At 40.6% G+C, this 27,254-nt stretch overlaps 1 protein-coding gene across 2 annotated transcripts in view; it reads right to left on the reverse strand.

The window, feature by feature from the left end:
* Positions 1-8,863: 8,863 nt before the first annotated feature.
* Positions 8,864-27,254, reverse strand: part of PDSS2 (decaprenyl diphosphate synthase subunit 2) — a 113,016-nt gene continuing 94,625 nt past the window's right edge. For both annotated transcript variants that reach the window (XM_086876722.1, XM_023923900.2), the window contains 4 exons: positions 26,488-26,661; positions 24,244-24,375; positions 20,648-20,683; positions 8,864-11,651 (listed from right to left, as the gene is read on the reverse strand). In XM_086876722.1, the coding sequence (XP_086732848.1) occupies positions 11,493-11,651; positions 20,648-20,683; positions 24,244-24,375; positions 26,488-26,661 (501 nt within the window). In that variant the 3' untranslated portion in view covers positions 8,864-11,492. The remainder of the gene's footprint in view (positions 11,652-20,647; positions 20,684-24,243; positions 24,376-26,487; positions 26,662-27,254) is intronic.

Consider the following 27,254-nt stretch of genomic DNA (forward strand, 5'->3'; position numbering starts at 1 on the left):
TAACGTGCCAGCCCTCTCCGGAAAATGCCTTCTCTGAGTTAGTTCAAAGGATCTAGTCAGCTGGAGATTCCCCTGGGCAGGGGTGAGGAACCATGGTGGCTGGCAGGGAGGTGGCAGAGTTGGCAGCACTCCTCCCTAAGCTGGGACTCAGAACAGCTCCGTGTGCCTGGTGCTGGGTATGACGACAAGGAGCAGAAGAATGAACCAAGAATGAACCCAAATTTAGAAGCGTTTTTGCTTCCTATGCTGCAAATATGCTTATTTGGGATAAGAAAGAATCCAGCTTGAAACCTTCAACAAGGCTTCTTTCTTTTAGATCTTTGCAATAGCCTACAACACTCAGTAGGAAGAGATGTGGCAGGAGATGTCAAAAGCACTTTCAGAACTAATTTTGGCGATTTCATTCCATAAAAAGTATTGCTATGGTACTAGTACATCGTCTATCACTTCACCACATCTTGAAACTAGGCCACCTTGGAGCCAGAGACAAGAGTCACGGAGGCCAGAAAAAAAGGATGTGGAGCCAGGTCCTCGAAACTTATATACATTTTATGTTAAAACTCTAATCGGAAAGCAAGCCCCTTGTGCAAAAAGACAAGCCCACACCGGTAACCAGACTTCTTTCTGCTGCTCTTGGGCTGACTTTCAGTGATTCCTGCGTTGCTGGCCACGCTGTGTGTGCAGCAGGCAGGGGAGGTGCCCCCTTTTGCAAGGCAGCCCAGAGCCGAGCGGCTGTTTTCTGCAATACAGTGCGATTTCCTAACCTGAGTGTGCTACCAGCCTTTGCTGGAAGGGTGCTTATCCCCGGGGACAGCCAAGTGGATGGAGTCTCATATTTCCTGCGGGTTCCTCCGGGCTGGCTCAGGCTCAGCTGGGCTGGATGGAACGGGCAGGATTGCCCTCTAGAGGGATGTCCGGGGGTCCGCGGGTGCCCGGCTGGACCCGCACCTCCAGCGGTGACAGGAGCCAGGCACTGACTCACCGAGATCGGGCAGATACTTGAATTATCTTAGAATTCAACTTAAATTATTTAGGCATGTATTTGATATAAATAAACTTCAAAGAGACTGAATGTATCAGGGAGGAAAAAAAAATGAAATAGAAAGAATGCAGGTTCCAAAATCTTCTGTCTTGAATTAAAAAGGTCTGAAAGGCACCATTAAAAATCAGTCCAATTATCTCATCTGATTTGCACTAAAATGTGTTCTGCAATTCAAAGTTTATAAAACAAAAATATTTAATAGCAAATAAAGCAGCTTGATAACAAACTTTGTATACCTCCATGCTCTTCACAGCCAGTCTGACTGAAAGGACATGTATGGACACATTGGACAGGAATATTTGGAACCTGTGTTGGCCCACAGGCAACAATACTGAACAAGTAACATGCTGCGGGCAATATCCATACATTGCTGTAACCCAGGCAGAGATGAACAGTGGCAGACATCTGAACTTTATTTATATTTTTAAACTTCCTGTGGCTGCAAGCAGTGTTGGAGGGTTCTGCCAGCAAAATACTACACTAGTTGGGAAACACTGGTTTAGAGTGCCAGTAAATATAATTGCCTTTTTTTTTTTTTTCTCCTCAAGAAACAGAATTGTTACATGATACTCTGTTGTTTTTTTGTTGTTTTTTTTTAATTTTATAGCAACACTGCTTCTTGTTCTTAGATACAATGATAGATGCCACTGGAAACTTCAAAATTTCCTGTTTAGCTAAACTTCACAGAGATGGGCAAGATGTGTTATTGTGTTGCTTGCTGAATCAAGGATATCAAAACAGAGAATATAAACGGCATCTTTGGATTTTAAAAGTGAGTCGGTTCATCTCCAAGTGCATGTGGGTTGGAAATCTTAAGAGTTTAGCTCACAGAGAAAAAGTTTCAAAAAATGAACACTCATTATAAGAAAACCATTTTCTAGTCTGAAGTAGCACCAGAACATACTGGCAAGACAGCAGATATGTAACACTCGAGCACCAAAGGAAGAAGAATTTTATATAAAAGCTTAAAATAAAAATCAGATCGAAGCCGAAGTGGAAGAGTAGAACAGAAATGTAAAGGAGCTTCAAGAATAGAGTAACTCAACCCAGTGGGCAACCTAAATTCTCCTTCTGTGCTGCAGCAGTTTACTTAGACATCAGTTGCATCTATAACTGTTTAAAAACTGACAAATCTGAGCAACTTCACTCTTGGAAGCATAAGCCTCTTTTAATCTCTTGGCAATGAAATTGCAGTTCTCTTTACTCTATGTTAGTTCAGCCAAGAACTGTGCCATTGTGCGCTATTTCACAGCTTTGCATTTAAAAAGAAGTAATGCTCACTTAATGCACAGTCATCCTATTATCGACACCATAACTAACTCTGAATGATCAAACATTTATCCCATAAAGGTCTGTTTGCCAAGTTCTGTTTTACAGCCAGAAGAGGTAAATACAGCCTGGAACGCCCTTTCTCCCAAAGACATCCACATCTTCCAATCAAGTGCAAACAACACACTCTCCTTTGTGTGCTCAACACTTAGTTCCATATCTTGCCCATAGTATGGAAAAGGATATTTTGCACCAGTTGTATAGTCTCATATCTCACTTTGTTCAAATGTAAGTTCAAATGTTTGCAACAATAGTAGAAAAAAGAATTGTGAAGCAATGTAGAAAACCAGGTCTCTTTGAGAACTCAGCTGGATGATTTAGCTTTTGGTTGGGTTTTTTGGTGGTTTTTTTTGTTGTGTTTGTTTTTGTTTTTGTTTTTTTTTTTTTGTCTGTAAGCATCTGTTTCTCTTAAATCAGAGAAGCAATATTCAGATTGTAGAATTCCTCTTTGTTTCATGTCCCAAAACTGAAACAGCCTTTCTAGGTTTTTTGAGGTCCAGCTGCTTCTGTCATGGCCAACATGTTATACAGCCCTTTTTTACAAAAAAAACCCTCACTGTCTTAGAAGCAGCTAGGGATCTTCCCTTCTCAGTCTTTAGGCTCACTGCTATTGGGAAGCTACTCCTGCACCTTGCTTTTTGGGTGGATAGGAATCTTCTCTTCTGAATTTGCATTGACATGGATCTTTGGCTCGTGGCTACTCAATGCCCTAATCCACCTAGTTTGAACCCATCTAATATAACCTAGGCATACCCTACAGCAGTGCCTTTGAGAACAATCATGAATGTAAGAGGTGAATGCATTTTATCCAACAGTAATTTCCCTTTGATATTGGTGAAAATTCAATATGGACTGAATTTTTCATAAAAAGTGTAGGTGTGGGGACCTGGGTTTACAAGAAGAAAAAACCCACCTGCTTAGTGGTTATTACTACAATAGAATGTGATTGAAAGCAATTACTTTTCATAAAAGTTTACATAATAAATACTTCTAATCATTAATAATGTGACCACTTTTAGCAGCAGCAGCCATCTTTAAGAAATACCAGATGTTTAAATCCTGTTTATTTTCTGCAAAGATAGCATATTTCATCTAAAATCCCATGTATATTGCTTGCAGGCTTACATAATGTGAGCAGAGGTAGGGACATTCACAGTTTTTATACTTTGGATATAAATAAAATTGTTTGATTAAAAATAAATCTTACTAATACAGACATTTTTTTCTATAATGTTCTCCCGCTAAACCCATTTTTATGAAAATAATGATTCAAGCAACTAAGTGTAATTGTAGAAAATTATTGCTAGTGATTTGCATATGAAATACACACCTTTTACAGCTTCTAGTAGCATTGTTCAACGAGCTTATAAATAGTACAGCTGAAATGCTGCAAACAGAAAACAGTTTTCGATGGGCACATGCTATGAATGAAGAAATGTTCAGACACAATGTGCAACTTGGAGAGCTTTCATCAAAACTAGCCAAGAGGGAAAAATGCCTCATTTCCTAACCATGCTGTGTTTCGGATAAGCTGGTCACATAGAAAAACCATCACACTCCTCTGCAGAGAGTAAAGCTTTTTAAAATAAGGGTTCATATTTTTTTCTGGGAGGGAAAAAAGTAAATCTAATCTACTGGTACTTGTTGAGATTTTTCTAATGGTTTCTGCATAACATTTAATTTCTAGAATTTGATATTTAATAACTGCTAAGATTTGAACGCTACAATTGAGGCCAGTTGTTTGCTGTAGTAATTGAAAGCATAGAAAAGTGTTGTTTTAAGATATTTGTTTTGTTGCAAGTAAAATACTCACTTTTGTGTACAATTTTAAAACTAAAAATGATGAGCATTGCTCTAATAATAAAGCAGAGTATTTTCAGTCTTTGATATTTGGGGCAAGGGGTGAACGGAGGAAAACAAAGTGGAATAAGGTAAAGAAGGATATGTCAAAGTAAGATTTTTTAATAATGTTGCTGCAAAATTGCAGTTCTTCTGCACAATATATCAAAATAAGCCTCAAATGGAATTGAATATAAAAATTTCCTAAAAACCATATAAATCTGAGAGCTACTGTTTTAGTTATCTGTGGGACACCTGCCTGTCACTATTAGCCAAGAGGAATGAATGTTCTTGCATGATGCGATCCCTCTTTTCTCCTGCAGACAGATTTGCAGTTTCACCGTGTGAAGTCGATAGAACACTGCTTTCCAGTTTAGTAGGTAAACCATCTTGTTGCTCTTTCTATTTCGGAGAAAAAGGTTGTCTTTCCTCAAGAGACGCACACTGACTAAAGCATTTTGCAAATAGGCATGAATTTAAGTCAGCTTCACGCACTGCAGAGAAGGAATCTCCTACACAGGGGGGAGCCCGAGCATTCTCCGGCTGCTGTCGGGGCTGGCAACACGGCAGCAACGCCGGGAGCTGCGGGCAGAGTCACGCACAAGTGCAAGTGCATGAAGGGCTGGAAAAGGTGACTGCACCAGGCTTTGGTGTATCAATGCCAATTTGTTTGTCACCCTCTTCTCCCCTTCACAACTCAGAGCAAGCTCTGAACTTTATCTTTATGTTTATTTTAAAGGAATTTGCTGTAAGAATTTTAGCTTAATGGCCACTTTCTCCCAGCTTTAGAAAAACCAGGCTTAGCCTAAGAGAGAAACACGTGAATGCTAATTATGTAAATAATTAATGCATTTTAGGGATTGGTTTCCAAAAGGTGAAAAAGAAAGCATAATTTAATTCAAAGACCTTCAGAACAGATGACTTTCAGTACTGGAAATATTCTTTCCTTTGAACTACTTTGAGAGACTGAAAAGCTTTAGCTCTTTATTTTTTGTAAGACACTGTGCAGGTAAAAGACTTTGAAGACTACAAAGAATAAAAAAAGTTTGATGCCTCACTCTTCTTTGAGATTGAAGTAGCTGACAAGCTTAGTGACAGCCAGTGCTCTGACCCAGAAGCCACTTCCTTGACAAATCTGCAGCATGGCACAGTTGCCTGAGTTAGCCTTTTGTGCTGAGAAGAAAAAGCCACGGGGAGATCTCATCTGCAGGTGTACCCCTGAGAACACTGGTCTGGCATCCTTAGCACCGCTTGGGGCAAGAAGCACTCCCCAGCAGCTACAGAGAACGCTTCCTTAATGTTTCCATTAAGCCAAAAAAGAGCTTTTCAATCTTTTAGCAACTTTTGTCAAGTTCAACACTAAGTCAAATATGGGCCACGTGTGCATTCTTTCTTGCCAATAAGGCAATGCACATGGAGGGTTAGATTTAAAAGAAGCACAGCCAGCTATTCAGGTGTGCCAGGCCATCAAATCCATGCAGTCAAAGAAACCTGGTAATCCCTTTCCTTATCCTGGCCAGAGGCAGGGACCCTCAATTCCTGGATGGTGTATTCATTACCTAATCCTTTTTCTGCTAACCAGAAGTTCCATACTGGAGTCAAAGGCAGTATCAGTCCTTCTGCACTGTCTGGGGAACTGCTCAGTAGCAACCAGAGTTGTAGTTCTCCTGCCCTTTTTGGGCACCAAATTCCCTGCAATTCACATACCCCAGCTTCCACATCTGAGGTATCCCACTGCCCCACGCTCCCCTCATGGTAATGCAGACAGAACCACAGGATAGCACACAAATGTGCACATGGTACCCTCCCTCCCGAGCAGAAAACAGCTCCCTTGTCAGCCTAGGTGGTGGCTGGTAGGGAGGAGGACACACGGTTTTTGAATAGCTGGAGCTGTTGGGACTGTCTCTCCCCAGCTGAGGCACAGGCCTGCAGGGGTGGGAGGGAGAGAGATTCTCTTCGAATTGCTGGAGCAGACTGGCCAATCTACCCACAGCTGGGGCCTTGATGTCTGGCCAAGTCACGAGCGCCAGGTGCTGGCATACAAGGACTGTGCTCCATAGAAACTTCCACTGCATGGAGCACAGGCACCGGATTTCATCTGGGTCTTTAGATGTCTGGTTGTTATCCAGGCTGCTGTAGATCACCTCTACCATTGCTAATTCCCTCAGAGACTGCATACTCTCAGTGGTTGTCCACTCTTGCCTCAATACTTTACAAAACCTTCTTCAAGGGGGTATTTCCTCACACTCAACACAAGCTGCCTCCAGAAGCTGCTGATTTTTGCTCTCTTTGTTGATGCCCCATTCCCTTGTGAGGGGTCCCAGCTGCTGGGCTTCCTTGCTGTCTAATTCCTGACTGTTGGCTCCAGTACCAGAGCACTGCAGCAGCCAGCTGATAATTAGCTCACCAGGTTGATGGCTGTAATATTTATGTGTATCTTGCAGCTTACTCGGGGATAAGGAGATGGTGATTTCTGCCTTGCTCATTTCTGTCTCTTTCCCCTCCTGTTCTTGTGCCTGTTCTGCTGCACAACAGGCTGCCTCTCCAAATCCTCCTCCTGTTCCCTCTGTGGAGAAACTTTCTCCCTGACTAATTGACTTCTGCCTCTGTCATTTCTTCATAACTGTAGGGGGTTACTCAGGGGTAACTGATAGAGTTGAGAGGTGGGTGTCTGGCTTAGCCATGGTGCTTTTTGTGTGTCTTCAGACACAGGGACCACCTCTGCCCTCTAAGGGTGCTGAAGAGTTCTTGGCAGAGTTAGGCCAGGCCCAGCACAGCGTGAGAAGTTGTGTCCCTTTAGCACAGCCAGGGCAGCTGTGACAGCACAGCCTTTTCTCAAGTGTACTGACACTTCTTCAGGATTCTGCACTTGTTTGGCAGTCAGGTCCCACACCACCAGAGGTAAAAACTGTTCCAGATACCTTGCCACCCATGACCACACAACCCCAGGACATATCCCCATGTGATATTCCTAAATACTCCATTAATCCTAGGAAAAGCTGGATACAGATTCTTGAGACACACTAATGTGAACGTTCTGATTACCCAGGAGCGTTCAAAATACTGAAGAGACATTGTAACAAGGTGGAAAACAATTACCTTGCTGGAAGTGAAGGGGAAGGTGCTGTTGCTTCCTCCACAAACTGTCTCTCAGAGGAAAAGGGAGAAAAGGTGTAATTGTTAATTATCTCCACGAGATGGTTCCCAAAGTACTGGGACAGCAGCATAGCAGAGCCCAAATACCAGATTAGGCTCAGGGCCAGTGCTTTCATCATAGTTCTCCAAGGGAAAATACAAGCAAGTGCTACACAGCACAGCAAACTGCAGAAGACAAACCCAGCCTCCAACAAACTCTCAAATTGTCATGTTTAATCTTGAGCATGACAGGGAGTGAGAAAGAGAACAAATAAACCTGCATCGAGAGTAAGTCAACATCACAACCAGCAATAGCTAAACAGCATAAAAGGTTCCCTCTAGCACATTTTGATAAAACATTGTATTATCTTGAGCTCTATGTGTTCCATCCTGGGTACCAAGAATAATTGTGTTGCATGGCAGCTAAGCACCTCAGAGCTGCTCAGTCAGTGCCCGTCACCACGGGATGTACTGTGGGGTTTTAGTTCTGTATAGACAAAGGATGGACACAGTCCCTCACAGAGGCATTTTCTGGGCTGAGATGAAGCACATCTGGGCTTAGACGTGCCCAGCCAGGTTTGATGGTACATCCCATCCTGTGTGCCCAGCACAGAGGAACAGAGAGCAGCATTCCTCTCTATCCAGCTGAGGCAGTGTGAGGCTAGAGGCAGGCAAACAAGCATTCTTGCATTTGCATGACTTGGTCCTTTACTAAAATAGTGAACGTGCAAAATTATTCAAAGACTGTTTACAAGCAGGTGAGGGGGATCTGAAGAGTATAAAGGTAGTCTACGAAAAGTGCCTTATGGTTAAAGCCTATTGGTAGGCTTTTAATCCCCTTAGTATTTGCTGGTGTTTCAGCTCAATGAACATGAGTGGGGCCAAGGAGACTCTCAGACCAGAAGAGAAAGAGATTTTTACTGAACTACTTCTGTTCCCGGAACAATTTGAGGCTACAATCCTAAAGGTCAAAAATATTGTGGGAAACTGAAATTGATGCCACCACTAAAAGACACAATTTTAGTAGGTCCTTCTAAAAATCCCTAACCACTAACAAATAGATAAGTATCTCCACACTCAACCCCAGAGAAGGGCAACACTGAGAAAATTTGTGGGTTGAGTTAAAGACAGTTTAATAGATAAACGGGGGAAAAAAATGAAAACAAAACCATGTAAACAAGCAAGGAAAAAACAATCACTACCAGTCAATTGATGCCCAGACAGTCCCCAAGCAACTGAACCCTGGAACATTCCCCCCTCTCCATCCCCAGTTTTAATTGCTGAGCATGATCTTGTACAGCAGACTACCTCTGAGGTCAGCTGTCCCATCTGTGCCCCCTTGAGCCCCTTGCCCACAACCAGCTCCTCACTGGGTTTTGGAGTGAGGAGCAGAGAAAGCCTTGGCACCATGCAAGCATTGCTGAGCACAGCAGGTGAGCAATGCTGTTTTAGTTACACATCCAAAACATGGGACTGTATAGGATACTATGAAGAAAATTAACTCCATCACAAGTGGGATGCAGTAGATCGGGATAACTTTATTTTAATTTGGTTTAAAAAGCAGCTGGGACCTTGTCCTGCATTTTGTGTGTCTGTGGAATACTGCAGCAATTCCATACTGGTGATAAGTTCAGAGGAGCAGGCACCAGGAATGCTTCATTGAGTAGCTGGGTGACTGAAGTAAACAGGGAGGATGCTTTCCTCAGACCACAGGCCGCCCTCTCCCTGACCTACTTTAGAGGTAGGTGGGGACAAAGGAACCAAGGAGACAAAAATAAGACCATGACCAGAACTGCCCTAAGGTTACACATTGCTCAGAAACTGTATGAGGTGTGAGGAGTACATTAGTACACAGCAAAGACTAATACACCCAGAGTCTGACAGGTACAATACTTCACTTATAGTTAATCTGGAGGAAACAAGACAACAAAAATTTCTGAAGAATTACAGTCAAATACCTTAAATGTAAGATTTCTTGATAATATTGATAAGGGACAATTCACATTGTTTGGTATTTGGTATTTTTTTAAATTAAGGTTGAATTATTTAACAGCAATCAGAACACTCTGGTGATAAAAATACAAAAAAGAAAGTAATTAATTTTTAGTGATTCCCTTTATTGATAACAAGTACAAATAAAAACTTGTGTGAAAAAATAAGAGAGGTGTACATAGTTTTGCAGTATGTTTGGGATTTCTTTCACACAGCTGAGGTGAAGTGACTCAGAACAGCTCCAGCAACCCAAGTTTTTGCAGCCCTAAATCATTATGAACCAATTAACATAGACATAAGACAAAGAAAGATGATGAATGGCTCTTACTTTATGTAATATGTAAAAACAAGAGCCAAAGAAAGCTGAAATATGACTCTGGTTGAACTTAGGTAGTTCTTTCTAGCACGTTTTTTATTAGAAGAACTTCAGGGAACTTCATGGGTAAATGCCTGGAATAAACCATGCTTCTCAGTGCTCCTCTTCTGTCTTCAGCCATTCTGCTGCAGTAGCAACAGTAACTCAGGGAGAAGTGCCAGAGTCTTGGGAAAAGATGCAAGGGCAGGCAAGAGAAAAAATGCAAGTAAGAAGGAGTCTGGTGTTGAAGCCATTCTCCAGAACAAAGTGAGTCCTGAGTTCTGGATGCTGCTCCTAAACAAAGATTGTGACTCAAGGTTGCTTATTATACATAAAATATCATGGTATAATGTGGGCAGAATGTACACAGAATATTATGTACATTACACAGGATGTATTTTCAGTATATTTTTAGAGGATAGAGTTTTTATTTATATTTTGCATTTGGTGGAATGCAACACGCTGATCTATGACAAACAAGCTGTGCGATGAGGAGGGAGTACAGGGGGAAAAGGAGGGAGGAGAGAATTTAACAGAAATAACTCCACTTAGTGTTTGAGTGAGGGATGTAATGAAATCTGTTTGCTGTGCTAGCTGTCTCCAGATTGGGCTGTAATTACACCACAGAAGGAAGAAAGGTAGCTGAGTCTCAATCTAGATCATTTATGTAAACTCAGCCTTCTTGTCAACGGCATTCTCAGATTGCAGGCGTGCAAACCACAAAAATCATCTCCTATGAACAAAACAGAGACGGTCTCAAATTGCAGGCTTCTGATATACCTTATAAGCTGTCTGTAATTGGACCTGAAAATCCAACACACTGAGGTTCAAAACTTCTCCAGTATTTTCTGCATTTTATTCAGTGCAGTGACTACTCACAGAGGAGCATTCCTGCTTCCTTTCTGCCAAAGGCTGATGTCTAGCCTTACAAATTAACATTTATTTGGCTTAAATTAACACAAGTGTCAAAAACATAGGAAATTCTTTTGTGTAAGACGCTGTTGAAACAAACTGCTGGATCCGAGGGAGGGATATTCCCTCCTCCAGAAGACTTGGAAAAACCTCATTCTTTGACCCAGAGCAACATTTTACATAGGCACAGTATAAACTCCAGGCACTCAGTTCCCTTAACAGAGCCAAATTAATATTTGATTAAATATTTTAAAGCTCCTACTTACCATGCTTGACACATTTTCTCAGCAAGTTTCTCAAACACAACACTCATTAGGCACAGGGTAATTTTACATTTGAGTACATAAAAAGAGTGTGAGGAGACATAACTGCGTGCAGACAGAGAGGGATTTCCCCCCATTAATTCCCCAAACTGCCCTTCCCCTTGGATAAGGGGATGTTAATTCCCGGCTTCGGTAGCTCACTCTCTCTGGGCAGGTTTGAGCGGGTTTCTTGTGACACCTGGATCTTCACGCCCTTCCATCCATCCCTCCCTCCCTCTATCCCTCCCTCTGGCAGGAAAACCACCGGCCTCCGCCCTGGCGCCGTCCCCGCTGGTGCCCAATCAATACCGACTTATTTCCTGTCCATTTGCTGAGGTCACGGAAACGGGACTCATTAATTATTTCTACCGGTGCAGCCTCAAGTGCGCTTCTGGCACGACAAGTGAAAACCGTCTGTGACCTTTTTTCTTCCCTCTCCATAATTTTGCTGGTGGGGATGGCGGCAGCAAGTGCAACTTCCTCTGCCGGGACGGGATGAGGTGACCAGAGGTGTGAGGCAGCACTGGTGTCCCCGCTGGGTTGCTTCCACCTGTGGAGGGAGGGATGCTCCTCCTGGAGCGGCAGGTCAGGGAAACCTGGTCACGGCATAGACAATGTTGGCCAAGGCGTCCCTGGCCTCCGATGGAGGGAATTGCTCCAGGGCTGCCAGTGCTCTGTTTCCGTGGCAGCGGCAGAGGTCGATGGCAGAAGTCACACCTTTGCCAGCCTTGATCGCTTCCTGCAGCTGTTGGAAAACACAGGCACATCGGTGGGGGGCGGTTTTCAGCCATGCACAATTATATCTTGGAGCACAGAGGCTTCCACCGCCTCTTCCCGAGGTAAGGGCAAAGCCAAAGCCATCAGACAAAGCCCTTAAATCCTCTCAGCTGCTCTGTTTAGCTCCCCACTACAGCAAAACTGTGTGTAATGTAATTACACCACCCATTACTTCATCACCTGAAAGATGCTGGCTCTCCAAAGGACACACTTAAAAAAAAAAAAAAAAAAATATATATATATATATATATATATATTTAAATATCTGAATATTTCATACCTCAGCCACTGCCTGAGAGCTTTTGTTCAGAACCGGCAAACCAGCCATTCACTCACACTCCTGTTTTATGCAGTGAAAACTGGATTTTACAAATACCCATTCCACCCCCTGCTTTTGGAAACCAGCATAGGACGACACAGATGGAATGACTGTATTTTGTAATAGAGGTTTCTATTTATAGACCATGTGATTACATTGGTCACAGTGGACAAAGCAAATTTTGTCAGTAAAATGTGGTAAACTACCATACTGAACTCATGCAAATTCCATCTTATCAGTAAGGCTACCGAATTTGACAAAGGCTTGGTGATACACCATATGAGAAAGAAAAGACTTCCATGGTATAACCAACAATTCACAGAAAGTTGCTGGAAAGATTTGGCACCTAAAAAACTTGGGTAAATGATGGGTTAAATTTCTTATGAAATAATACAAACAAAATTGACAAAATAAAACTTGTTATTTTTACCCATACCTGAACTTAGCAGAAGCTCTAAACAACTTTTATTAAGGGCTTTTTTATTTTTAATTAATTTTTTAACAGCATCATGAGATTGTCATGAAAGACCATTACATTTTCTGCTCTAAAATACAGATGTTCCCAGACCAACTCCAGCCTGATGCCTCATGCCAGAGTCTGGAAACAAAGGCCAGGTGGATATTTGGGATTTGATTTTTCCAAAAGCATTACAGCATTTCACGATCATTAACATGCCCCACATGGCTTTCACAACTGTCTTACATCACTGCACCAGCCTTTTTAAAAAACGTCTTTTCTTGGATACAGTGACCTCCAGTAACAAACTATACAGGGTTTCCTAAGTCATGTTTTTCATCAATACACAGGTCAGTGCCCAAATTATTATTATTATTATTCAAAAAATACATCAGTATGACCTTACCTATCCAGTAAGTTTAAATCACACACATACACACACATATATATATGTATGTATATATCTTAAAAAACAATTCCTAGATATGACCAAATTGTAAGTCACCCACTTCCTATACATACTTGCATTCATACAGAATGAATGATGCTTCTTATCTGAGAGTGGATTCATTATCTGTATTTAAAGATGAAATTAGCTGAAAGCATATTACAGCACTTGAGTGTTCAAGTCCCAGTTCATAAAAATTTTATTCTCCTCTTCAGTTGGAATCTTCCTGCACTGTGTGCTGGAAAGGAACTTGCCCTGAGGCATAAATGCATCACATAGCTAATTCAACATGTCTTCTAATGAGTGGAAATCAGACATATTTCCATGGCTCTGCAGCAAAGGTGAGGACAGGTGAGATGAGGTATTCTAGCAGTGTACAAAGGTGGCCCTTCCTCTTCTTTGAGACACAACCTTGTGGGACAGTAGAACCCACACATCTTGAAGCAAACTCTGCTGATTTGCTAAAGCTTATGAAAAAGGATTAGCATAACTTCTAGTACTGACAAAGTATGTACTGGGATGTAAACAGAAAAGAAAATAGCTCCTAGAAAGTCTTAAATTGGTCCAAAGCCAGAGAAGCTTAGCTTAGGCATATAAGTGCTCACATATATGTACCATGACTTAGTTGAAAGAACAGAGTCTGGAATAGGGGAGAATCCTAACACAAGGACACACAATCCATTTACACGCCTGTCTTGTGTAAGCCCTCAGACACATGCACTGCTTTGAAGCCATTACAATCGCAAAGCCCATGTCAAACTATAGGCAGAGGAACCACTACACAAAAATCAGACTAATCCGCTGTTGAATGCTTCCCAGCGAAGTTCAAGGAATGTCAAAATGGAAAATAGCTGCTTATATGGCAAGCTTTTCAGTTAGAGATCATCCTACATAATGAACAATTTATAGCCCTCAAAAACTTACCTGTTTTATATTCCACCTGCAGAAGCAGCTGGTCAACTCAAATAAGCATATACAGAGGCAAAGCAATCTGAACTAAGCAGAGTGCACACTAGCTCTGTTTCAGCAGGGGTTGTAAAAGGGAAAAAAAAAGTACAAATTTGCCTTTTTGTAGTGGGATAGTTCTTAAAGAAATACAAGAAATAACTCAGTAACAAACCAGGCTTCAGCAGCCCCCCTGTATGCAAAAGCCCCCTAATTTAAGACTTCAGTTGTACTTTTGTTTACATTACAGTTGTATTTTCAGACTCTCTCAAATTTTGAGCTTCAATAATTTTACGTTATGAACTTCACAAGCTAAGGACACAGGAAAAAAAAAATGTATCCAGTATAGATGCACTATTTTAAAATCTGGACAGGACCAGCTAATTTTTGCAGCAAATGAACAGAAAAGCAAAATTAACTGCTTTTATTTTTTACCTTATAAACTTTATTTAAGGTGCCTCATTAATTTCTTCCAAATATAAGAATCTGCTCTTTTAGTCTGTACTTATATGGCATATTTAATTTTGTGCATATTTTCACTTATAGGAACAATTTAATCCACACAACCTTCTTCAGAATGATATTCAGTAATTAAAACTGAACACAAGTCAAAACACAGATTGCTTAGCTATACTTTTCTCCAGTTGAACTGCTAGATATGCTGGAATACTGCATTTTTACTTTTAAGCTTTTGTTCAGACCATTGGCATTAAAACCTTACTTCATTCTAGAAGTGCCAAGACTCTGAAAAAATCACCAACTGGGTTTTGGTTATTTAAATTCAGCTTAAAGAATAGTCTTGCAATAGCACAGCCAAGATGAGGCTCAGATGAGACGTGATCTCCTCCACAACGTATCTGCACTGTTTCGCAATCTGTGCCCTTGTAGATACTCAAAACTTAACTGAGCAAACCCATAGTGGCTCTGCTTTGAGTGAGAGGCTGGACCAGACATCCCCCAGAGGTCCCTTCCAACTCCCATTACTGTATGATTCTGTGAACAGTTTCAAGTACCGTGTTTCTCAGTCTGTTTGTTTTAAAAAGGCAAAGAGAGGATTTCTCATCTGCACCACAGAAGTGAAGGATTTGCCTTTCAGACCAACTGCTCCGGATTGCTGCTGGACAGAACAGCTGGGCTGAGGGCAGCAAGAGGTCGAAGAGGAAAGCTAGGAACTGCTGGATTTTGGAGACTGAAGAACTAAAGGAGTCAAAAACTAAGCAGGTGTTCAAGAACAAAGTCAACTAATTTCAGATCTTCTCTGCTGAGACATTTCTGTTTCATAAGCCAAAGGAAAGAAGATTCCTTTCACACTGTGGTACCTGTAGGGAGCAATGAATCGGGGGCAGGGTGGAGTGGGTGGGAAGACTCACTGAATATGTGGTAAATATTTTGCCTGTAATAGACTTTATATGCAACGAGAGAAAGAGAGCACTGAAATTAATTTTTTTTTTCCATAGTCCAATCTAAGATTAATTATTTCAGTGGTAAAATATCAAAAGTAACTTCAGATTTTTTTAATGTTGTTTCAGAAGGATGATCCTAAACCAGATAATTTGTTATCTATTGGAATCTTTGAATATCATGCATTCTCTCTGATCCTGAAGTGAGCTAAAACATTCTATGTTTCTGAAGTGCATAGTACTTGCTGAAACAAAAAAGAAACCCCAAAACTCAAAATATAAATGGATCTGCGGCTGAGTGATGGAATAATGCTCAAAATATCCACAGTGTTCTGCACTGGCTTTCCTAAATTTGTTTTCCCTTTTGTGGGAACAGCATGCTTAATAAGCACTGGTGTTTCAGACAGCTGAAATGTTATCCTTAAAAAAGTATCAACTGATTTCATAGGTAATAGATCAATTTTGCCAATGTTTTCCTTTGTTTTCTAAAGAAGTACTTTGGAACGTTTCAGCATCCATTCTTGTGGTTGGACATAGGGTTGAGCTCTTCCTTCTCAAAAAAACCTTGGAAAATCACTTATTTGCATCACTTCATAGCATCATAGGATTTAAACTTTTTTTTAAAAATTTTTTTGTTTGCTATATGCAGCGTGATATGCCAGCTGAAACTGGGGCAGTATAAAACATCAAATATTTTCTGAGAAACTTTTTGTGTACAAAAGGTAAAGAAATGCATTTTCAAAGGGCCCAAACACCCTGCAGAAGCCTCCATTAGTAGGAGTAGAATTTATTTTCTTTATTCATCTGACAAAAAGAAAAATTTTCTTTTAACTTCAAACTGAAACCCACACTATATAGAGGATGAGACCAAATGTGGGGAGGGTCGTCCCCAACAGGAGAGGAAAGATGGCCTGCTTACAGGGAACACTGCTGTTACACAGCTCTTACAATAAATACTCTGCCAAAACATGACAAGCCATCCTGAGATGCTGATAGATTGTATAGATTATTTATTATTTTAGAAGGGACACCAAAGCCTTTCTATGTCTTTCACAATGAACTTAACAAGACCCACTAGGTTTTAAATCTAAACAATGGCAGTTGTGAAGACTCTTTACCCAAAAGCATAATTTTCTTAAATCACACTAATGCAAATAGTGATTGTTAATTGTCATCTTAGCACACACATGCAATCAACTTCATATTTATGTTAAAATATGTGATTATTTGCTTTAATGAAACAAAAGTTATGCTTGATTCTCACCCCAAAGAAGTGGGAAAATACCCAATGATTACAAAGAAAGATGCAACTGATTGTTGGTACTGGATGTACACCTTGATAATTCAGATATTAATTCCAAAAAATAAGAAAATTGCTTCATCTGAATGATTTTTAATGCTTTTGTAATACTACTAACACATCTAATAAGCTCCATCTTCATAAAATCACTGACTGTGCTGTGTTTCTCATTATACATAACAAAAGGAACTAATGGCAGTGGCTGCTCCAAAACAAACAAGACAAATCTTCATGCAAAACCAACGTGGGTCATAAGCATCTACAAACAACAACCCTCTGTTTTTAACTCTTTGCTGCATTTCAGGAGCAGGAGGCTGAATAGCCCGTGGCCTCCAGTCCTCATAATGACTTTCTGGGATGTTAACAGAGATATGGGATGACTGTCCCTTACACCATGGGGCTGCAGACCTGCAGCCAGCACTGCACAGGATGGCTGCACTCACTGTGGCAGTCAGCAGAGGGGTGGGCAAGGGCAGCCTGCACCTCTGGCTGGCACCTCTGGCTGGCACCGTGTTAGTGTTATTTATTAGCAGCACGGCAGCAGGCTGCCACTGAGAAACCTCCTTGTAACCAAATATGACCTTTCCCATTTTTCTTCTCTCTTTCCTACCAGATGGGAAGTCAAGACTTTAGTGCCATGCAGTGTATGAACAGCTGGATCTAACCCATCCTGACTCATCCCTTCCAGCACTGTACAAACCCAGCTCCTGGTGTTTACAATATACAATTGTAATTTTGTAATATACAAACCAAGAAAGTATGTCACAGCATACTATGCCAGACTATGCCATGTTTTCCATGCCAGTTTGGATGAAAGGCCTCTATAACAGACAGCAGAGCAAATGGATAGGGCTACAGTAAAAAAAATATAAATACAGTTGTGCTATGTCCTCTCTCACTTGACTTCATTTATCTTTTCTGAATATTGCATTTAGAAAAGTAACAAATCATTGCATAGTGCAGTCATTGGCTGCAAAATACAAGATTTATTTCTTCATTTAGTATTACAATTTTTCTAGAGCCTTGGCCAGAAAACAAGAATTATTCCTCGCTTACTTATTTCTGCTACTGGATGGGCCTTTGTTACACTCCTTTAACAAGCCTGTATAATGCCAAGCACCATTAAGGCCTCAACTTTAGCAGAGAGTTTTTAATCAATATTATCAAGTGGTAATAATTAAATTGAGAATCTTAATTTGTTGTTTGAGAATTACACAGCTTATCTTGCATGAAAGGTATACGTAACAGTAACAAAAGCTCCTTGATTTTAAGAAGTCTGAGATTTTTGCCACATAGAAATGAGGTGTTCAGGAAAGTTGTTGCTTCTTTCAATGACATACATGAAATTTGTCCCTCACATGCATTGGTACTTTCCCTTTTGTTATCTGAGGAGTACCACAAAAACAGCTGGAACATTTTTTTCATCTCTGGAAGAGACTTTCAAACACCACAATGATGGATCAATAACTTGTCTGGATGTGGTGTGATAGCATAGGAAGAAACAGAGTGAAACACTCAGATACTTAGGTAAGAAAATATATTCAGAACACAGACTTTAATGCTTTTGTGATATCAAAATTCTTCTGATAAGAAGATTGAGCAAAACTGGGATGAGAAATCTCTAAAAAATTCTGCAGAACATAGTGATCTTATTGACATGACATTCTCAAATCTAATCAAATTAATAGAAAGTATTTCACTTCTATATTTGTGTCAGAGACCTTACTAAACTTAAAAAATCAGGGATACCATTTTAATATAACATGCATGAAAAGAACAATTCAAAATTCTTAAGCAGTCTCAAAATTGAAAGAAGACTTATGTTTTAAGGAGTCATGTTAAATGTGAGGATCTCAACTTCTCAAATTTACCTTCATTATTTTAATTGAAAGTGCAGCAAGCAAGGTAAAACTTTCTTAAGTATGCTAGCAATTTTTGTGTATGTTTATTTATGACTTCAACTAAAGGCATAATATTTTTATCTCAATTAAATGGCACACTGAAGTTCTTAATAAAAACTAAGAGAGGAAGAATAATTGAAATTTTCAGAAGTTCTACAGCTAATTTTGGTGATCTTTGATTTTACAAAATTAAAGAGGAGATATTTTGAAGGCTCAAAGAGAAACAAGCTCCCAGATTTGATTAGGACTGTTAAAGTAACTGTATGTACTGAACAGAAAGATGAGAAGGGACTGTGATGTTGAGAAGAAAATATTTAGCAATGTGCCAAGCACTGACTCTGGTGATGCACGAGAAAAGACAACACATCAAAAAGCAAAAAAAAAACCCCAAAACTAATTTGTACAGCACAACAATTGTCTAATTGTCTGCGTGCATGTGCTGGTCAAGTTATTCTGCTGGGGACAGCTACAGGTTCCTGAGTTCATTTAGCATAGATGTAACTAATGACCACTTTTACTTTAGACCAACAAACATAGAAAAGAGGGATGTGACAGTCTAAGATTTTGAAGCTGACTTCTAAAAAAAAAAAAAAAAAAAAAAGAAAAAAAGTTGATTGTTATTTGAACTCACAAAAATCATGCAGAATTTTTTACTATCATTCACCACATAATTATCTCTTGCACATGTGCTTGTGCAAGAGATAATTACCCAAAGCCAGCAAAAGTCATGTGCCTTCTGGCAGAAGTTGATTGCTTAAAATACAAAACTTGAAGGGCTTTCTCTTCTTCTTTACCTCTTATTTAAGTGTCCAAGTTGCCTAAGAATAATGTAAGTTTTTAAATTTCATAAGAAGGATCCAAAATCAGAAATAATTTCAGTCAAAACAGAGAATCCTCTGACAAATGTTTGATTTAGTAAAGCAAATTTAAATTCTTTTCTTTTCCAAAGTACAGAAATGACATTGTGTGGATGACAATTATAACAACTAGGAGAAAACTTGTTCTGGATTTGCGAAAGTAAGTAACCTAGCTTAAACATTCACAGGAATGTCCCCAAGACACATCTGAAGAATAATTTGGTGCTCTCAGTGGTGATTTAGAGGGAAGAAAACTGATACAACTGTGACTGCTGTGGAGAACAACCCAAAAGCACCGTGATTTTAAATAGCAAAGTAAGTTGAGATCCTTCTGACGTTCTAAGAGGAACAAAGGGCAGAGAGGTTTTTTAATAATCCAAATTGCAATTTTTCTTAATACAGAATACTTACAATAATCTGACCCATACTTGTGTGTTAGCCTTCCATAGGAGCAGCAATCAGTCAGAGCTGCAACACTCTTCAGGCCCCACTTCAAGAAACAATTCTCAATCATGCATGTGGCTCAGTAATTTATCTATAATTTCCCACTGATACAGGAGATAACTGACTGGGTTTCATGATCTGCTTAAGACTCAGAACAAGTCAGGCTCATGCTCAGTGAGCTGGAGACACAGTGTCATCTCTCTCCACCACAAGAGTGCTGTGCTCCAATATTTAGCCAGGGGAACCTTGTCAGCCATCTCTTGCAGCCATTTAAGAGTTTTAAGGTGTCTCAGCTACTTCCAGTAAAGCTACTTAGTTCAGGTCTGCCTTTATTATACAGAAGTAGCAAATACAGTGCTGTAAAGCTAAAAGCTGTAATGGGGATTGGAAGAAAACAAATTATTGTATGTGTATATTTTTCAATAGATGCCATGGAACTAAGGAGAGATTAAAAAAATTAGCAGTGTACTCTACCAATAGAGAGAGACCACTGATAGGATCTAACCTGCAAGTGACTCCAGGAAAAAAAAGCAGCTAAAGTCATCAGAAGCCTGAGTTTGAAAATCGAGTTTGGGAAAGTAAATGGGAGAAATGACAGTACAAATGATTATTCAATAACTACATTATTAAATTACTATTATTAGATACATTATTAAAATGCTATTATTAAATAGCTGCATTGTAGTTACAGTACAGTTGTCTATTAGTGCCTTTTTAAAACCAAGAAATTGCACAAGCCATTCCCCCCCTCCCTTCATATACACACACACAACTTACAACCTAGCTAACTTACAACCTAGCTTTAATAAGAAAGTTTCTCTCAACTGTCAAGAATATTATTGAAAATAATTTTAAAAAATATTAAAAACTAGATATAAATGTAATTTACCAACCTTCTTATAGTCCACAATGTTTCCTTTTCCTTGTGCCTTAAAAAGAAAGAGATTTTATATCAGACACTACATTCTACAAACTTGAGTTGCAAGAATAAAGAATGCAATTAAATGAGCTACTACTTTAAACATAACTTACTTTCTTTAGGAATCTGATATAGAAAATCCTAAAATACAACCAAATGTGTTACCAGCTTACACAACATGGTTCTGTTTCAGATGAGAGCTGCAGATACTCAGTGTAATTTTTAGGCTTTTTTATTATGATTTGTAGTTAAACATTTGGTGAATCCAAAATGTTTTGGTCTTAAGAAATCTTTCTGTTTGCATTAATTAATCTCTTCCATGAGATTCTGAAATAAACTATCCTTCCTATCAGCATTAACAGGACTTACTTTCTTAAAGGAGAACTCTCTGTATACCTACACTGACTTGCATAAGACAATAGTCTGGAGCTCCCAAAAGAGGCTGTTGGACCCTGTCAGAGATGTTACACCCAGGTTAGACGTGCTTTTGATTGAAGTATCAGCATCACCTTTTGAGTAAGCGACAGATAAATACAACCTGCAACTCCTAACACACTCAGAAAGAAATACAAATAAATTTTAAATTTCTTCTTGCCCAGATGCAGGCAACTATGTAGTCCAACTTCCTGAATTTTGTCACAGAATGATGTAGATGTCTTTCTCACTTGGTGGCAGTGCTCTGGTAGAATCAGAGCACTAGCACTTAACCAACCTGAAAACCCTTCCCTGAGATCTGATCTGGATGTGCCACTATCACCTCATCCAACTCCAGCTCTTCTCTTTCCAGGTTCATGGAGGAAAAAAAAATTCACCTGTTTCTTTATCTCTAGTTTCCTCAAGGGAAGACCCTAAACATCAGTTCTTCTGCAATGTGTCTCCTGAAAATATGTAGATTAGGACAACTACCTCTCCATGTCCCCAGTGGGGACTTCAGAGATCCAACTATCCAACTGGGATAACAAGAAGAGCTGAGACCTGCACTGAAGAGGAACACTATGTGGCAAGCACAGCTTCAAAGGGATGTTGCCGAGCTGGCCCAGACTTGAAAAATGAATTGATTTTTGTAAAGGAGGAAAAATAAAATCTAGAAAAGAATTGATCACAGACTAAACAAACTGAACCTGAAGGAGAACAGTAGATAACAGAACTGATTCCTCTGTTCTGAAGGAGAAAGGGGACTGATCCACAAAAAAATCCTTTGCTTCTCTCTTTAGTTTTCTCAAGAGACAGCTTTTCTGGAATGCATAAGAAGACAGCCAGATAGTATTTGGGAGTAGCAAAACCATTGCCAGTTACTGCTTCCTTATTTGTATATTCCTATCTTCTTTGATTTGTCAACTTTTATTCACCTGATTGGATGTTATAGCTTCTTCAAAGTATATCTAGTAGTTATATTGTATATTAGAACACCAGAAACATGTTCTTTAACAAGTGATTGCCTATATGCAGATTCACACTGCAGCAGAGAGTCTGACAACATGTTTGAGGAAGATGTTTTTCAGCCATAGCAATACCAAGAAAGGTATGCTCAGTGTGCCTTCTCCTGTGCTTATTCTCATTACCAACAGCAAGAATATTTTCTCATGATCTACTCCTGTTAAGCATTCAAGTCAATGGCTGTTGTGCTCCTCCAGGCAACAACCTCATCCAGTCTGTCTCCTAAGCCTTCTTTACTACAACTGCACCATTGGTTTTTTCTCTTTTTTAATCCTCACAGTAGTACTTCGGCTCTCCAACATTTTCTGATCCTCATCTCAGACACACAGGTGTTTTTATTACCTTCTACATCAGACTTGCTCAGCTGGTTAAGCTTCTGACAGGGCCTAAGTGGACTGCATGTGCTTTACCTATTAAAACCATACAAATGACATTGACAAAAGGGTGGCTTATGAGTGTACCCTTACGAGCACTGCCAGCGTGAGGAAGTCTCTGGTTTGAGCTTGAGGTTCAGCCTATGCCCAATGTCACATAGTGAATGTGACTGTGGATGATACCTCAAAGAGCTTGTAGTTAATCAAAGATAACTTTCCTCTCTAAAGCAACACAAGTCAAGAAAGGCTCCTGGACTAGGCTCTTGTTCCATATTGTAGTTGGTAGCAGTGGTAGCATAGTAAATACCATGTATGAAGTATGTGTATAATAAATAAATGTATAAAGTACAGCAGTACTTGTAGTTAGCAAATACTCCTCCGCAGTACATGTCACTTGGCACCCCCAGCCTTTTCACACAGAAGTGTTTCATTGTTTCTATAATGCCCATTTTTGGTATGAAAATTTAGTAAGCAGACAGACGGCACTCTTGGAGTCCAGAAACCTCCTCTAGATTCTGCAGATGGGAAATTGTTTCAAAGCTTTTATACACTGCGCTGTGGAAATGCCATTATTCTCCAACTGCAATAATCCAAATCCATTTACATTCAACTCACATATGAGCTTTGTGTTGTCACTGCTGAATTCCAAAAATCCTTAGCATGCTTTATGAACTACCAGTCCCTAATTTCAAAGTGACAATAGGTTTGCTTAAAATTAAGATCCCCCTACTCTATATCACTGTAGGACTGTAGATTCTGCATACATCTCCCAAAATTTCATGGCTGAAGAGACCATGCCTCTGGCTTGCCGTATGTGAAGGCAGGTTAGAATGTAGAACTAGGCAGAGGTTTAGACTCCACATCCTGTACCTAATTCCTGCTTTCAAGCCAGCAGAGAAAGAATCCATCAGCAAGCACATCTTAAATGAATATGCTTGCACAGAGCCAGCTTCTTATTAAAGGCAGCAGCCTTTCTAACAAACTGTGTAACAACAAGCATGAATTTCCAAATGGCAGTCATCACTGTTGTTTAGACAGACAAAACATGTCCAACTGATGCGGGAACTCAACAGAATGCTTAATTTTGGCCATTTTGGTGCTTCCCCCTCCCCCTTTCCCTTCTTGCTGTCTTCTACAGTTATCTATTTGTGCTTCGGCAACATTCAGGAAGCTATTCATGGACCTGAATCCTGCTGTGGTACATGACAGTTACCACATAGTTACTTTATTCTTATTGCCTTCCTCATGTAAAAATCAGAGGAAAAAAATAGGTAAATAAGAGAATTAAGAACAAGGGTATCAGACAGCTAGATCTCAAAACTATTTTGTGGTCAGAAAGCCAAGCTCCACAGATCTTTCCCTTTCCACTGAATATTACTACTCCCAGCATCATGTTGACAGAAGGAAATGTGTGCCTACCTTTCAACCCCTGTGATGGTTGAAGTTCTCTGCTTTAAGCTGCCAGTGAAAGCAGCTTTACTAAGACGTGGGACTGCACAAGCAGTGCAGAGGAACAAACATATGCTCCATGGAAATGAATCTGCCTGTTACACTGGTATACAGAAGTCTGTCAGAGCTTGACTGTCAGGTCCCTAAATTTCCCCTTGTTTAAAGTGTGGATGAGAGAGGTACTAAGCACTAGAGAGCATAGGGAAACCTCTCATCAGTTTCTAAGTTCTTTTGCAGATTGAAAGTACAGATAGGAAAAAATAAACAAATAGCAAAACCAGGAAATTCTAAACAGTGCTTTACATTTTACCTCTCTAATCTGTTTAAGCCATGCCTCCCTTCCACGGAATTCCTGATGAAGGATTGCAGGAGCAGAATTCAAACTGAAGGCCATGGTGTCATTAGAACTTTCTTTAACAAATGGCTGCAGGTCCGAATGTAGCTGAAAAAGAACACACACACATTCAATTCCCAGGAACAGTCTAAACTTATCCACCCACTTCTCAAACTTAGGTCCACATCCTGATTCTACACCTACTCACCACTTCTTACTTTGACACTTGTACTCTGGTTGCACTTATTCAAGTTTGGGGGAGGGACAGAAAGATGTTGAAAGCCTAGCAGTGGTGGAAAGACGTGGTAAAGAGAAGAATGTAGAGAGTCTGCAAAGACACAGATAAAGGACAGCTTGCAGAGATGGGCAAGCCATGGGACATGGCCAGGTAGGAGATATGGAGTGGCAAGAAACAGGGAAAATATTAAAGGAGAGAATGATCCAGCCTTTGGTGAGAAGAAGATCAGGTTTTAGTCTGGGCAGAGTATTACATTCTACTTTTGAGTACCTGAGGAAGCAGACACAGTATGACCTTCCTTCTGACAAAGCAAATGCAATATAGCTAGGAGCTTTCTATGAAAATTATGCACTCCTTAATACACAACTATGTGTCAATGGTGAATATATTAATATTAAAGCATACACAAAATATTAAGGATAGAACTGCACTTGAAGTAATTTACTGGTAGAATTGTACCTAGTAATAGCATATAGTGGCATTTCTGTGGCAGTAAAACTGTGCTTTATAAAACCACTTCCTTCTCCTGTAGGAACTAGAAACTGCATAAATCAACTCAGCTGAAGCAGATGGGAGGTCTGTCTGCCTGTCTCAAGCTATATCTAACCTCGCAAGTGATGCAATACAGCACAAGCAGATCTGTGTTTTCCTCTGCACTAACTCTAGCTGCAGACTCAATGTCTTCTAGCAGAGGTCAGAGAACTTGTCCAGGAAACCCTACTACTGTAGAGGTATAGGATGCTCCTGTCCAGACATAGTGACCTCCACCTCCCTCCTTATCTTCTAGCTGTTCTCTATGGAAGTTCCCTCCACAGCAGGTTATTCAGAGGGGATACGGCTCAGCCCATGCCGCTGCAGACAATTGAGCCTCACAGTACAAATCTCTGAATGGTGGCAGCCAAGATCCAACACGTTATGTACAGCCTGGGGAATGAGAGGCTGGAAAGCAGTGCTGTGGAAAGGGACCTGGGGGTCCTCGTTGATGACAAGTGGAGCATGAGCCAGCAGTGCCCTGGCAGCCAGGAGGGCCAACCCTGCCCTGGAGGGCATCAGGTACAGCATGGCCAGCTGGGCAAGGGAGGGGATTGTCCCGCTCTGCTCTGAGCTGGGGTGGCCTCACCTCCAGTGCTGGGGGAAGTTCTGGGCACCTCAGTATAAGAAAGACATTAAACTACTAGAGAGTCTCCAAATGAGGGCAACAAAGATGGTGAAGGGCCTTGAGGGGAAGCTGGATGAGGAGCAGCTGAGGTCACTTGGTCTGTTCAGCCTGGAGGAGACTGAGGGAAGACCTTACTGCAGTCTTCAACATCCTTGTGAGGGGAAGAGGAGGGGCAGACACTGATCTCTTCTCTCTGGTGCCCACTGATAGGACCCAAGAGAATGGTCTGAAGTTGTGCCAGGAGAGGTTTAGGTTGGCTATTAGAAAAAGCCTCTTCACCCAGAGAGTGGTTTGGCACTGGAACAGGCTCTGTCCCCTTGTCACAGCACCGAGCCTAAGAGTTCAGAAGTGTTTGGACAATGCTCTCAGGCACAGGGTGTGACTGTTGGGGATGGTCCTGTGCAAGGCTGGGAGTTGGACTTGATGATCCTTGTGGATCCCTTCTAATTCAACATACTCCACGGCATGTTTCCTCCTGCAACTCTTGTTAATGGGACAGCGGGTTTAGAAATAATGTGGGAGCAGAAAAGGTAAAGTTTTAAGCTGCTGCAGAAAGATATGCTAGAGGGATGTTAACAGAGCCTTTAGTGTAATGAGCTCCATTGCCTCGGAGCAATGTGACTTCGGTTGTTCACAAATGCTGTTCATACCAACAGTTTCTGCAAACGTCTCACTCCCTACAGCAGTCAAACTTCTCAACACTCACCTGCTGGCTAAAGTCTACAGCATAAGTCACGCAGTATACGACAGAGCTCACGAGTAACACATCTTACAAGCCTTTCCTTCTATATTTAAGCTCCCAGAACAAAAGGAAAAGGTGTACCTTATGACTCATAGACATATGCTTCCCATACTGGAATGCCATGTCCTGGATCTCAGCGCTGTGCTTTGCTAGCTCCATTGCAGCCTGGCAGCTCTTTGCCAGCAAGGCACTGTGTGACAGGAAAACCTGCTCCTTCCACCTAGATATGCCAATATCATCTGTGAGGCAGTTCTCCTGAAAATGAAACAAAGGCTAGCATGAAAACACCAAAACTGCACGTGTCAGCTCACAGAAGATAATAGTGTGGCACAGGTAAGTAGTGTGTGGTAAGTAACAAACAAAATTCTGGGTGCCATGGTGCCAAATAAATTCTTTTAGGGATGAATAGAGGAAAATATCCAAATAAACATATTGGCAGCTTCAAACAAAAACCTTCTCCATTTTCTTTTCAAAAAGTACAATGCAAAATACGTGGAACTGTCAACAGATTCAATATAAATATTTTTTAAATTACTGCATCATCACGTTGAACATTAACAGCCAACTATAGCTCTCATGAGGGACTAGGGAGGAAAAAAACCCCCCACAATCAAAACTCCAAAACAAACCCAAAAAGCAAACCTCCCCCAAAGTACACCTGCCCTTCAGCCCCTTCCCAGTTACCAAGAAACAACAATCCCAAACAATCTCGAGAAGCCCCTAGAATTTCTCCTTTGTAGTCAAGGAAAAAAACTAATTATAACAGGTCTTGAAAATCCTTATAGACTCCACTGAAAAAATGAGGGGCTGTGAGAAAGGACTTGTACCTCTTCTGCTCACATATTAAG

Source organism: Cyanistes caeruleus, chromosome 2 (assembly GCF_971803275.1).
Source record: "Cyanistes caeruleus chromosome 2, bCyaCae1.hap1.1, whole genome shotgun sequence".
Lineage (NCBI taxonomy): Eukaryota > Metazoa > Chordata > Aves > Passeriformes > Paridae > Cyanistes > Cyanistes caeruleus.